The sequence below is a fragment of the Quercus lobata genome, chromosome 3 (assembly GCF_001633185.2).
Source record: "Quercus lobata isolate SW786 chromosome 3, ValleyOak3.0 Primary Assembly, whole genome shotgun sequence".
Lineage (NCBI taxonomy): Eukaryota > Viridiplantae > Streptophyta > Magnoliopsida > Fagales > Fagaceae > Quercus > Quercus lobata.
In genome coordinates, this window is record NC_044906.1 from 42472409 (window position 1) to 42485422 (window position 13014).

At 33.0% G+C, this 13014-nt stretch overlaps 1 protein-coding gene across 1 annotated transcript; it reads left to right on the plus strand.

The window, feature by feature from the left end:
* Positions 1-2410: 2410 nt before the first annotated feature.
* LOC115981796 (beta-xylosidase/alpha-L-arabinofuranosidase 1-like) lies at positions 2411-6891 on the plus strand. The gene is made up of 6 exons (XM_031104153.1): positions 2411-2890; positions 3934-4239; positions 4378-4547; positions 4633-4733; positions 4806-5579; positions 6098-6891. The coding sequence occupies exons 1-6, from the start codon at positions 2426-2428 to the stop codon at positions 6706-6708; spliced, it is 2427 nt and encodes an 808-aa protein (XP_030960013.1). The 5' UTR covers positions 2411-2425; the 3' UTR covers positions 6709-6891.
* The last annotated feature ends 6123 nt before the right edge of the window (positions 6892-13014 follow it).

Sequence of the window (13014 nt, forward strand, 5' to 3'; positions counted from 1 at the left end):
TCCAACACTACCCATACAACAATCTTAGCAACCCATTAAATACCCATATTCAACCATCAATAAATCTCAAATCTCAATAACAACTCACAAATTAAGAAGTCCAAGGAAAAGAATATGAAATACTTAGGAAAAAAAAGAAAACCCATACATTTTTCTTGAAGATTGAAGTAGAAATGATAAGCAACAATGGGGATTTTTGTGAGTAACATGGTGGGTTTGAGAGAGGTTCAAATGGAAAGATAATGAACAGTCACAAAAAGTTTGAGGGAAAACCCAAACGTTTTAAAAACTGACCAATTTGAGCAAAACACGTGATATTCGCGACTGAGTTAAGTTGCATGCAAGTCGCAGGACAAGCTGCGAGACACCTGAGACGAAATTTTTGAAAAATTTGTCTAAGTGTTTTTCGCGACTGAAAGTTCCACCCGCGAGGAAGTCGCGAAGGGAGCCGCGAACATTTCTGTGTAACCCTCGCGATTGGAGCTTTCACCTGCGAATAAGTCACCAGTTTGAGTCGCGAGAAACCTAAAAACCCAGTTTTTTGAAAAAATTTCTAAGTATTTTTTGCAACTGAGATAATGACCCACCAGTGAGTTGCGAAAACCTATTATATGAGCTCATGACTAGGACATGTGATTGGATTGACCTGCGACCAAGTCGCTAGAACAGGGCAACACTGTTTTTGAAAAATTGACACTTTTTGTAAAAAAAAAAAAAAAAAAAAAAAAAAAAAAAAAAACAACTAAAATAGTCAAAAATCTTTTTGTGTTTGATCAACAAAAATTGAGCATGTGAAAACACATTTAATCAAGTACAATCACACAAATGAATATGGCATTCGTTGAACATAGACATGTGTGATGTGTGTGGATATCTACAATGAGAAGGCTTTTACAAGATTAAGTCCAATTGGGGATTCGAGCAATGGTTCTACAGTAGGTAGGTACTATGGTAGAACCTTTGCTCCAATCCCTAATTGGACTTGATCTTGTAGAAGTCATCTCTTGTACACAAATCTCCAATCAATGTTTAACTTTTTTGCACAAATCCCACTACGTGACTAGCTCCACAACAATTTTTTTGATTGTTGTAGTTGATTTGCAACAACTTCACACAAAAACACCAATAAGATTTTTAATAATTTTTGGTGCCAAAGAATTTACTTGGTACAAAACCCAAAGGCACACAAGAGTCGCAACAAGATTTTTTTCTTCTTTTTTTTGAAATCACAAGTTCAAAAGGTGGAGGCTAGGGTTTCAATAAGAAAACCCTATGAAGCATTAAGGCTATGGTTTTCCATATCCACCACTTTATTTAAATAGGAGCTTAATGGGCCTTTAAATGAGCTATTCTATTCCTAAATACAAGTAAAGTATGTTTTGTCTTAAGATATGCCAATTACATAAAAATATAACCCTAACAGAAATACATTAGATTCCCTAATTAAATGTGAACATATTATATTATTTTATAATGTTATTTTTTCCAAAGACAATTAAATTCAATGCATCTATGTTTTTTAATTTAATTAAGGAACTTAATGTATTTAAAACTAAGGAAGTTTTATGTATACTTTTCAACGCTTTTCACAACAAATCCTAAGTAACAGGATTTTACTAGTTGTTATTGATGAACAAATTAAAACAAAAAACAAATTTTAGTAGTGGGTTCAAATTAGAATTGGTAACAACTTACTACTTATAATTTGTTATGAAAATGTTAAGAACATAGAATTTCTCATTTTATTTAATTGAGTTTAAATTTCTTTTCTATATTTAAACTTTCTATTAGAATTTTTGACATGTTATATTTTCTTTAAATGGTAAAATAGATAGCTACATACAAAAACGCAATCCAATATATATCTATATTAATAAACTACCATAATTATATCCAATTTCATATATTCAATGAGAAGTGCCATGTACATAACATTTTCATAACACTTTCACAACAAATATTCATAGATAGTAAGTGGTTATTTATTTATTTATTTTTGAAACAGTAAGTTGTTATTGATTATAATTTAAATCAAATACTGAAATTACTTTTTTGCCCACTAATAATAAGCCGTAACAACCTGCCACTTATGATTTGTTGTGAAAGTGTTATAAAAATATTTTGGACATAGCATTTTTCTATTTAGACACAAAAAAAAAAAAAAACAAATAGAAAAATATTTTTGTAGGTCAGCAGTAATTTTAACATTTTTTATTTCTTTTGGCTGTGAGTAGCCCTCGTAGGGAAACTTGACAGCAAAACTCTCATTCCCACAAGATGGGTTCCTAGGACGAGGATGGGCGAGCATTGTGCTTCACCAAGAGAACTCTGGAGATTTCTACGGGTAAGACATCCTGAATCCCTATAAAAGCTTCCATATGCTTGTATATGTCAAATGAAAATGATTTCTTTCCCAGAAAAAGCCATGCCTAAAATTCTTAGTTTTCTTCTTTGTCTCTCTTTCACTATAACTTCCTTTGTCATTTGTATAGATGAGAAAGAAAAAGTCTTAAAAATTAGTACTGATGCAGCCACCCCAACTGGCAGTGACTTCACTTATATATGTGATCCTGCCAGATATGCCAAACTCAAACTGGACATGAAAAGTTTCGCCTTTTGTGACTCGAAGCTTCCCTACAATGTTAGGGCCAAAGATTTGGTGGATCAAATGACACTAGCTGAAAAGATAGCACAGCTAGGAAATAATGCTGATGGAGTGGCTAGATTAGGGCTGCCAAAGTACGAGTGGTGGTCTGAGGCGCTGCATGGTCTGTCCAATGTTGGTCCAGGAACCGTCTTTGATAATCTAGTTCCTCATGCAACCAGCTTTCCCACTGTCATACTCACAGCAGCTTCATTCAACGAGAAACGCTGGAGAGAAATTGGTCAGGTGAATGTCTCTTATCGTAAATATAGTGTACATAATGCTATTTAAAAATAAAATAAAAAAACATCATGATATATAACACTCATTCCATATGAATATGTTTACTTTATGTGAAGAGTGTGTTATATATCATGGTTACACATAATACCACAATCGGAAAGAGAATGTGGATAACAAGGCTAACAATCTCCTTGTGAAGATCATAAAGACTAGAAATTAATTAATTAAGCTATAATTTGTATCATTTTCTCCGACAGTTTTGCATTTCTGGTTTATTGGAGAACAAAAGACACGATACAAATCATATGTCTTACTATTTGTCCTATTTAATGCTTCACCAATCGAAGTATGCCTTGTGTTTGAACTTTTTTTTTTTTTTTTTATCATTTTAATCCTTGGTTATTTTATAGAAAAATCAAATGAATACATGACAAGTTGTGATTGGTGGAGGATAAAGTAAAATACAAAAGTGAGACAGAGACACTTCATAATTCGAAGTGAAAAGGAAAACATGAAAAGAGTTCTTTTGCTTTTTTATACATAGGTTTTGTTTAGGAAAAACTTATATTAGGTAGCTTCTTTTATTATTTAGGTTATTTTTTTATTATTCATGGGTCCCTTTTCACTTTTTGGTACTATTAATGGGTCCCACTGTCTTATTTCAGCTAACTTTTAACTTTATTTACAGTATTTTCAGCAAAAAATTTTCAGTTTCAATTAAATAAATTGTTTCCAAATGAATCCATAATATCAATTCTAGCTTCTTTGTTTTTTATAATCTAGTTTAGAAATCTTAATACCTAAACCCCGCCTCGAGGCTTGAACTAATGAGCCCATGGATACTGCGCCCAGGCCCCTCATGGCAAGCGGAGGTACCACTTTTCCCAACATGGGCAATGGTAACAATTAAATAGGATAATGACACTAGTTACCGTGAGTGAAATAAGTTTGAAAAATATTTTAGCATGAGGGGTATAACACTTTTTTATTGGTGCATAAGTTTGATTGTGTACACATATTGAAACAAATTTGCCACCAATTTGTAGGTTGTTTCAACAGAAGCACGAGCAATGTACAATCTTGGGCGATCTGGATTAACATTTTGGAGCCCAACCATCAACGTTGCAAGAGATCCTAGATGGGGAAGAATCACTGAGACACCTGGTGAAGATCCTTTCATTGTTGGCACATATGCCTCTAATTACGTGAGAGGTTTACAAGATGTTGCAGGGACAGAGCACTATAAAGATTTGAATACTAGACCACTCAAGGTTGCCGCATGTTGCAAGCACTTTGCTGCATATGACGTTGACAATTGGCATGGAGTTGATCGCTACCATTTTGATGCTAGGGTGGGGTAACTTAAATTCATCACTTAGAAGTTGTCACATGTGACACAAAAGTTGTGTCTAGAATTACTCATTCTCTAAAGTACTACAAATTAAAAATGATATGGGATTTAACATATAAATATATTAATGTCCTTGCAGGTGACAGAGCAAGATTTGGAAGAGTCATTCCTACGGCCATTTGAAATGTGTGTTAAAGATGGTGATGCTAGCAGTGTTATGTGTTCTTATAACCGTGTTAATGGAATACCATCTTGTGCTGATCCAAAGCTTTTGAGAGAGACCCTTAGACAAGAATGGAATCTTCATGGGTACAATAATATTTAAAACCCCATTATTAGACCTTGATTATTTTTTGTAAAAGACTGATCGCAAATATTATGTTCTTTAATCCAGCTATATAGTTGCTGATTGTGATTCCGTTGAAGTAATGGTAACGGGTCACAAATTTCTTAACGACTCAAATGAGGACGCTGTTGCACAAACACTAAAAGCAGGTTAATTGTTAGTCATATAAATTTTGATTTTGATTATGAATTATACCAACATGTAAATTATGTTCGATGTAGGATTGGATTTGGACTGCGGAGCCTATTACCCCAAGTACCTCGGAAATGCAGTGAACCAAGGGAAGGTTAGAGAGTCAAATATAGACGAGGCACTACAAAACCTTTATATTGTGCTTTTGAGAGCAGGGTACTTTGATGGACTGCCTGCATACAAAGCTCTTGGTAAAAACGACATATGCACCAACAGAAGCATTGAGTTAGCCACTCAAGTAGCAAGAGAAGGAATTACTCTTCTGAAAAATGATGGACCAACTTTGCCTTTAAACACTGCCACGTTCAAAACTCTAGCAGTTGTTGGACCACATGCCAATTCTACCGTTGCTATGATTGGAAATTATGCATTTGACCCAAGAAATCCTGGTAGTCCATGCCGATACACCTCTCCTATCGATGGCTTTTCAACATATGGAAAAGTGAACTACGCAGCCGGATGTGGCGATGTTAAATGCAAGGATGCTAGCTTAATACCCCCAGCTGTGGAAGCTGCAAAGACAGCTGATGCCACTATTATTGTGACAGGGCTAGATTTATCAATTGAGGCAGAGGGCTTAGACAGGTTGGATCTCCTCCTTCCAGGAAAACAAACTGACCTTATCAACCAGGTTGCCGCTGCTGCAAAGGGCCCGGTTATTCTTGTACTCATGACTGCAGGAGGTGTCGATATCTCTTTCGCTAAGACTAACCCCAAAATTAAAGCCATTCTTTGGGTTGGATATCCTGGAGCGGAAGGAGGTCGTGCCATTGCAGACGTTGTTTTTGGGCAATACAATCCAGGTAAGCAAACATTCTACAATAATTATGTAAGGTTTTTGAAAAATATAGAACAAAAAAAGAGTATAGAGAGAAGAGAGAATACAAGGATTGCGTGGTTTAACCTAAAGGATTACGTACACAGGAGAAGACCTTCACAATTACATCTTCACTATAATCTCAAATCATCAGTTAAAATGAACCCTAAGCAGTGTTTAAATAAGGATCAGGAGGTAGGGTTAGGTATACATAGGTTTGCAATATACACAAATATATTATCTCTAACTAATTAATAATAAGCCAATGCATGCATAACTAATCTTCTTCAATTAATTTTTACACCATCCCATTAGATTAATCATGTCAAGTCGTTCTTTCTTTTTTAATCCTTTCAAATTTAATTTGTTATGACTAATCAATTAAGCATAATTATGTCTATATATGATAGCTCTATGATTTTATATTGTTATTCACGTATTATTTCACATTATACATGCAATCATTAACAACACTCACACATATAAATATAAATTATGTTGCAGCTGGAAGATTGCCCATCACGTGGTATCAAGCCGATTATATTAACAAGCTACCCCTAACATCCATGCAATTTAGGCCAGATGATAGCCAAGGCTACCCGGGACGAACATACAAATTCTTCAATGGCCCCACAGTCTTCCCTTTTGGTTTTGGTCTCAGCTACACAAAATTCAATTACACCTTAAATGCCACAGTGCCTTCACTGTCCGCAAAATTGCAGAGATTTACACACTGCCATGATCTAAATTATATGGCTAACAAGACCAAGCCTACTTGCCCAGCAATTTTAGTAAGCGACTTGCAATGCGGCGAGTATATTGAGTTAACTCTTGTAGTCCAGAATGTGGGTGGAAAAGTTGGGAGTGAAGTTGTCTTGGTTTACTCCAAGCCCCCAGATGGTATTACCGGTACTTTTCTTAAGCAGTTGATTGGTTTCCAGAGGGTTTACATAGCGGCTGGTGCGAGCCAAGAAGTTAAGTTTGTGTTCAATGGTTGCAAGAGCTTGGGCATTGTAGACAACGCTGGTAATAATATTTTGCCTTTCGGTGGGCACACCATTATAGTTGGAGATGGTGTAGCTTCTTTTCCGGTTCAAGTCACATTTCATAATTAGGGCCAACCTATTTTGTTTTTATTTTTTTTTAGAATATTAAAGCAATCCTAAAGAGGGGAATGCTTGTCATAGAAATGCTTGATTTTTTAAGGGTATTGTTTTTTTTCTTTTAACATTTTGTAATAAAGCTCATGATTTTTTGTAAACATATATTTTAACAAAGTTTATGATTTTTTGTAAAAATTTGATTGGTATTAATGATGCTGTCCCTTTAAATTCATTGTTCATTCCATACGGCCTATGCATTATTCAAAAGGAAAAATATGTGTTGACACTTCTTTACCTCCACTATTTTACATCGATATCAATTCTAATGTGGGAATGTCCACGTTTCAACACATGAAATTAGATGTAAAAAAACCAATGTAAAAAATATATATTATAAGTATATAAATCCTTATTCAAAATTTTCATGGGTTTTTTCATTTGTGCGCGATGCAAATAAAAAAAAAATAAGATGTGTTAAAAGCCAATACTGGCAATACATGCATACAAGACAAAATACAATAAAGATAGCAAGAGCAGACTTCTTTTCTCTCTCCACTTAGCATTTTGTTTATTTCTGATTACTCATGTTGTAGTTATTACATATAAATTGTTACACACAGATTTATACACATCTTATTTTTTAATTGAAATTGTGATTTGAATTCATGAGTTTAAACTTGGAAATCATAACTTTAAGTCATAATTTCAATTCAAAAATAAGATATATGTAAAATTGTGTAATAGTTTATGTGCAAAAAGTATTATCCTTTGGTTATTGACTCCACCAATCGTTAAGCCAGTTGATTATAGTCAAATGATGGCTCTAGGACTCCAACAAATACAAAGTTGCCATTACAACCTATTTTTAATATCTCAATTCTCTTGCAATGTTCCTTGTGCATCTTTTGTGCATAAAAATATCTTAACTCAAAGAAGTGAAAATATGGGCGTGTGCTAGTGCTAAAAATGACTAGGGTACGTAAGGACTAATTTAACTATCTAACCTAATCTATCTAATATAATATATAATTACAAAACCCTCTACCAAGGAAAAATATACCATGCATCTAATGTATAATATACCTCCAACCAAGGCTCTATCATTTGTTAATTTTGAAGAATTCACAACTTGACTCATGGCAATTTTCTTGATCTATTTGATATAACATGGACAAATTATACAATATGCATGGCTGACAATTATTTTTACTGTTAATCTATCCGACGTGTTAATAATAAATGAAAAAAAAATGCTCTTAATTGTGCACTATTAATTTTGTTCTAACACCTTTTGTTGCACTGGTCTCCTTTCTATGTTCCAAACAACATCATTTGATGCAGGGACGTAGCTAGCTTTGGACTTGGGGGGCAATGGCCCCCCTCAATATTTAAAAAAGAAAAATTATATACATATATATATATATATATGAGTATGTGTACTAATTTTAGCAATTTTATTCTATAAAATTACTTTTTTTTCCCTTAAACAATATCATTGATTTTTTTAAGAGTGGTGCTATACTCATATACTTTTTTTACAACATTTTTACAAATTGTTTTGTTAGCAAATTCATATTAGTTCGCAAATAAACCCACAACTCACATCATTTTTTACTAATAACCACTTATTACATCAATAATTAAAATAAAAAAAAAAAAGTTTGTAGTACTAGTATTTTCCTCATTTTAGTGACTATAAAAAAATTTATAGATCTAAAATCTAAAACAAAATATACAAGCCCTAAAAAAATAGCTTAACAACAAAAATTACCAATAGTAAAACTTAAAAATAATTAAGTTCAATTAACCAATTTTATTTAAAATAAACAACACTGCCATTTAAAAATTTCTAAACAAAAATAATTTTTTTCTTACCAAAAAAAAAAAACAAAAAAAAATCTTAGTAGCTAAATAGTAACTGAGTCAAAGGTTGAAACCGCTGTACATGGCTAACAATAAAGTCGCCCCCTTTAACTCAAAACTCTAGCTCCGTCATCGATTTGATGCACAGCTTCTGCAACTTTTCACCTTCTCCTGCACATCCTCCTCCTTTTCCATCTTCCTTCATTAATCTAGCTTATCGTTACTCTCTCTCTCTCTCTCTTAACTAGATGCCTTTTTGTATGGCATCCCTCACTGCCTCTATACTGCCTTCAATCTTCTCTGCGTTAACACCACACGAATGAAATTCCACATCCAATCAAACCCAATATTCATTCCCTCATTCCCAAAGCAAAGTCCCATCATTTGAAACGTGGAGAAAACAAAATTCTGTCCCATCATTTTAGAAATGAGTTGTTTACCACTATCAAAGCAAAGCACAACGAAACCTACCATCTGGGTAGAAAACGTAGCCTTACAAAAGTCCTGGCATACAATATATCGGAACATGAAGTGGTGTACCAACCTAAAGTCAATATTAAAAAATAAAAAAATAAAGATAGCATTTGTTTACTAATTGAATTTTACCACCACAATTATCTAGAGATTATTTTGAACAGCTTCCCACTCATCATAAATTCATAGTAGTCGACATCCCATTGATTGGAGTCTTCAAAGACTATGGCTGAGCATGGTGGATGATCATTCAGTACTTGTGTCAGCTTCGTCCATCCATGCACTTCTACTTCCCAATCCCAAGATAAGTAACAATTCTCTTATGCCCCCTGTAAAAGGTAGACTTGATGGGCTTCCTATGGCATTGAAGAAGAGAAGTAACCTTTGGGTTATGTCCCTGTGTATGATGCCCACAATAACTGCAAAGCACAGTAAAAATCCTGAAAGTTGTCAATTGATAACAGATCAATGCTGAGAGTTTCCCTTATCCCCTCAATTTTCATCTCCTGAATATGATATTCATCTTTATCATCCCTCTGCTAATGATAATTAAGTCTAATTTATGCCCAGGACATGAATGGAGTGAAGACATTAGCTTCAAAGTCCCAATATATATAATTCAATAGTTGAGGTACCCTAGATGATATCGTTTATGCTATAATGTAGTATTTTATATGCTTTGATCACATAAAAGGTGCATCCAACGTAGGTTTTTAAAATAAATAAATAAGTAGGTTTTTAAAATAAATAAATAAGTAGGTTTTTAAAATAAATAAATAAATAAGTGATGGAATTTAGTGTGCATGCTACGTGCAATGTGACTTATTAAAAGCCAAAAAAAAAAAAAAAAACTTAATGTGTGTCAAAAGGAACTTTGGGGTTTTTTATTTTTTATTTTTGAAATGCAAATAATGGAAAAATTTGAGAGAGAGAGAGAGAGAATGATAAGGCTAGGACCAAAAAAATATCCATATTTGCAAATATACAAAATAATAGCTTTAGTATTCATATTTTGGTGCTAGCCTCATCTTCTCCTCACTATATTAGAGTGTAGAAAAGAAAACTTTGTGACCCACACAAATTGCCACATCATACCATCAAGTCCATGTAATACGCTCAAAGCGGTCAATTACATACAAGATGTTACTTGCTAATTAGTGTGTCCTACAATCAATATTCATAGGTCAATGGAAATATTCCAAGTGTCATTGAATAGAAATTATTAAAAAAAAAAAACAGCAAATCATATGTCAACACATGTTGATATTTTAATTTAAAGTCACATAAGTAATCTAAATAAATGTTGCCATGTGTTATTTTAAATTGAGACATTTTGGCTATTCAAATGACACCATGTGTCCCTTGAATAACAAGACTTAAATCCCTCCACTTAAATTATAACACATGTCACCATCAGAGTCGTTTCTGTGCCATTAAACATTCTCAAGACTCCTATAAATAGAAGCACTCATGAGTCTCATAGGAGCACATTCGAAAGTCTTGAAACTCTATAGAATATTCGAAGAACATTCATCCCTCAAAGCCCTGGAGTTCTTCTGGAAACAAGCTCCAAAGCCTCTGAGCCTCTAAGAATTTCAACTTTTGAAACACTATCAAATTAAGCTCCAAAACCCTAAAGAACTTCTACATCTAGATCTTCAAATACAAAGAACATTTGAAGAAATTTTTTTGAATTCATCCTTTAAAGTCTTAGAGTTCTAATTGAATCAAGCTCAAAGCCCTCAAAAAACTACAAAAGACTCCGAATTAGTGAAACTCTACAAATTCAAGCCTCAAAGAACTTTCATTCCAAATCTTCAAAGACTATGAGCATTCTAAGAATACATAAAGTCTGTGAAGAATGGAAATAGTCTAATTAGCAATTGCACATCTAGAGATTCATTGCAATCTCGTTCTAAAGATCGTTCAATAAACTTTTCAACCAAAGTAGAATATTTTGTGTTCGAATCAAGATTGCACTGGCACAATACTTGAAACATATACCTTTTCATGGAGATCAAATCAAATGATTATTATATTGCAATATAGTCTAGTTACAGAGAATTGTAACCATTCATTCAGCAATATAAAAATACATTTATGAAACTATTTTTAATTGTTTGATTTCCAAACTTAAAATTTTGTATTTACATAAAGTTCACAAATATATAACATCATTGAACAAACGTGTAAACTTCAAATTGGGATAAATGGAAAATTTTGACATAAAAAAAATAAAAAAAAAACCCTCTTAGCACTAATTGTTCTAGTGTTCTTGAACCAATACAAGGAACTTCCAAAATTTAACAAATACCACTTTTAGATTTTTATTTTTATGTTTTTGTTATGTTTTTAACGGTGGAAGTGAGAGGTGGGTTATGGAAGACTAACAAATGTGAACACACGAGTCTAACTACAAGTGGGTTTACTATAATTTACCTTTTATATTATATTATTTTGAGATAAAAATACTTATTGGTCCCTCTTAGTTTTGTTCACTTACATTTTGTTAGCGCACTGGCACCGCCTTGCAATTGCAGGTTGCATGGTCCGCTTTCTCTTTTCTTTAGGAGCTATAACGTAGTTTAGGTCCAAGAACCAAAATGGAGGTCTACGTATCAAAAACTAGGTCTGGAGTTAAGGTACAGGAAAGAGAAGATGATAGGTACCTAATCCCACCTGGCCTATGAGCCAGCCTCTACTAATGTCTATGTCACATTTAAGTAAGAAAATTATCAACTATGCCTAACATTCTTGGAAATTATTGTGTACTCACGGAGTACCATAAATACATACTCTCTCCTCTCACATAAATAGTGAATCCCACTAATTAAATTCATGGTGGAACCTACTATTCATGTGAGAGGAGGGACTACGCATTTATGGTACTCTAGGAGTACTTAATAATTTTCCCAACGTTCTAATCATGCATTAATTACACTAAAGAAAACACATAGTGCAAATATCTCATCACATCATGACATAAAAGGAAACAAATTCAAATAAAAGCGATTAACTTAAATCAAGTCAAATCAATTCTTAACAGCCTAATTAATCAGCAATAAAATCAAACAAATCAATTCATGCATTAAAAGCAAGACATCCTATTCTAAACATGCCAAATATATTATGGAGAAGTCAATTAGAACAAATCATGGTTAGCAATTAAGAAATATCTTCTAACCTATTGAAGTCAAACAAAATAACTAAACATAAAATATATCAAAGAATCAAATTAAACAATTAAAGCAACAATTAAAACACATATTCAACATTTTATGGGTCAAGATGCGTACGCATGGAAGAGGCTACGTATGCAGGTTTGCAAGCTTGTGTACATACCTTTTTAACTATGCGTGTGCATCTTGATATAGAAACACAATTACAAAATCATATTCCACATTCAAATTAGCACATATTTTAATATATAAAGTCAGCCATTTATTGAGAACAAAATAAAACATGAAAATCAAAAGTAAGAAATCAAAATCTACTCCTAAACATGAGTTATATATATCTAAAATTTACTCAAGAGCCACAAAACACAAAATAAAGCATGCTAATCAATTCATATATCTAATTATGGTCATTCAACTCTCAACTTATAATAAAATACAACACATCGAATTAAAAAAGGGAGAAATCAAATAGTAATCTTAAACATGAATAGAATCCAAAGTTACATAAGAAAAACAAAACATAAACAAAGCATGCTCATATTCATTCAAGCAAGATAATATTCATTAAGAGAGACTTGTCTTGCTTGAGGATCACAAGTTCAAAGCATATAACCGACCCTTCACTGCCTACACAAAATAAATAAATAAATAAATCGAATGAGATTCAAAGGGATTAAAGGATTCAATAGCACTTGGATATTCACAACTCAAAATAAAAGATGTTCTTGAAAAGCTCTTTTGAAAAATAATTTCTTTTTGAAAATAACCCTTTAAGGTAGGTTTTACAGATTGAAATTTTGGA

Bases quoted from the DNA above. Each gene is read 5' to 3' on its own strand.
- LOC115981796 (XM_031104153.1), top strand. From the start codon at position 2,426: ATGCCTAAAATTCTTAGTTTTCTTCTTTGTCTCTCTTTCACTATAACT. The intron at 4,734-4,805 runs GTTAATTGTTAG...TGTTCGATGTAG, and splicing joins TGCACAAACACTAAAAGCAG to GATTGGATTTGGACTGCGGA. The intron at 5,580-6,097 runs GTAAGCAAACAT...ATTATGTTGCAG, and splicing joins TTTTGGGCAATACAATCCAG to CTGGAAGATTGCCCATCACG.